At 55.1% G+C, this 1,455-nt stretch overlaps 1 protein-coding gene across 1 annotated transcript in view; it reads right to left on the reverse strand.

Annotated features, from left to right (window-relative positions):
• Positions 1 to 1,441: 1,441 nt before the first annotated feature.
• Positions 1,442 to 1,455, reverse strand: part of HMOX2 (heme oxygenase (decycling) 2) — a 3,522-nt gene continuing 3,508 nt past the window's right edge. The window contains exon 5 of the mRNA XM_009872806.1: positions 1,442 to 1,453. Within this exon, the coding sequence (XP_009871108.1) occupies positions 1,442 to 1,453 (12 nt within the window). The remainder of the gene's footprint in view (positions 1,454 to 1,455) is intronic.

Below are 1,455 nucleotides of genomic sequence, written 5' to 3' on the forward strand. Positions count from 1 at the left end.
GCACTGTAGAGTAGAGGTGTTTGTCACCAGGCCACAGCTGGAACCCAGCAGGGTCTGCGTGTGCCCGTCCTGCCGCCACCACGGCTGCACCCCATGAGATTCTTTGTTGCATGTGGGTGTCAGGATTTCTTTTGTTGGTTTCTTTTTTCTTCCTTTTTTTTTTTTTAATCTCGCTTGCTGTGGGGTAGAAGGAAGGGGGCAAGCAGGCAGTGACGAGCTGCCAGCAGCACTGTGACAGATGAGGGCAAGAGGCCCTGGGAGCCATTTCTCAGCCTCTGTGGCTGCACCCCAGCCCCCACAACCAGGGTAGTTGGAGCACGCAGCCCCCCAGCGCGAAGCAGCGGTGGTGGGGTGTCTCTCCGTACACAGGTCTGCAAACACAGCCTGGCCTGCAGGGGCAGCTGCTGTTTGTTCAGGTGGAACTGTGGCACTAGTCAGTGTTTTTCTGTAAATAAATAACAAGACCCTGAACCTGTGTGCATCATTTCTTCTCCCCTGCTCCAAACCCACAGCACATCTGCCCTTGGGAGAGCTGAGGCCCAGCAAGGGGCCAGAGAGCACAGGGCCATGGTGTGACCTGGAACACCCCCCTGCCTTGGGGGAAGCACTGTCCCCAGCAAAGCAAGAGCCCCTCCCCAAGGGAAAGCCTTTGGGCTGGGGCAGGGGGTCCCCTCCTCACAGGAGCTGGGGGAAAACCCAAGGCGAGGCAGCAGGGACAGAGCAGGGTGTAAGGGCAGCAGCACCTCCAGGACTACATGAATCAGGGAAGTACTGAACCCGTACCCACTCCGGTTCTGCCCATTAACCTCCTCCACACCTCACAGCACAGTTCGCTCATTTTCTCAGTGACGTGCTTTTGGCTTTCCCCAACTACAGCATCACAACTTTTTATTCCAGTCAAGGCTTCAGAAAGAAAACCCCAACCCACACCGCCAGTGTTGCACAATATACATTTGTCACCTCCAACCCCAGTTAGACTTGGTCCCAGGGACACCACACCCAGAAGAACCCTCCTTTGAGCTACCAGCCCCACAGCACGGCTGAAACCTCAGTTTCTCAGGGTAGGAAATGAAGTGCTCTTCACTGAGAAAGATGATGACACATTCTCATGTTACAGCCCAGGGCAGGAAACTCCCTCCAGCAACTGCTCCCGGGAAGGAGATGAAAAGCCAAAGCACGTTCTGGCCTTCAAAGCTGTCCCAGCCTGGGTGGGGCAGTGAGAAGTGGGATCCTCACCCTCTCCCACCATGTCAGTCCTGTACAACAGGCAGCTACAGATTTTATATTAGAGTGCTTGCACTACTGGTGTGCACAGAGTCTTTGACAATCCTGCAGGATTTCCGTGTATTTTCTTACTTCCACCCTGCAGTCAACTCACCAACACAGCAAGAGAACAGTTTGAAGGAGGATGGGGGCGGGGGGGGGGGTACGTGTGTCTCCTCTAGCCAACGCTCT

This window comes from Apaloderma vittatum, unplaced genomic scaffold, assembly GCF_000703405.1.
Source record: "Apaloderma vittatum isolate BGI_N311 unplaced genomic scaffold, ASM70340v1 scaffold38717, whole genome shotgun sequence".
NCBI classification, from domain to species: domain Eukaryota; kingdom Metazoa; phylum Chordata; class Aves; order Trogoniformes; family Trogonidae; genus Apaloderma; species Apaloderma vittatum.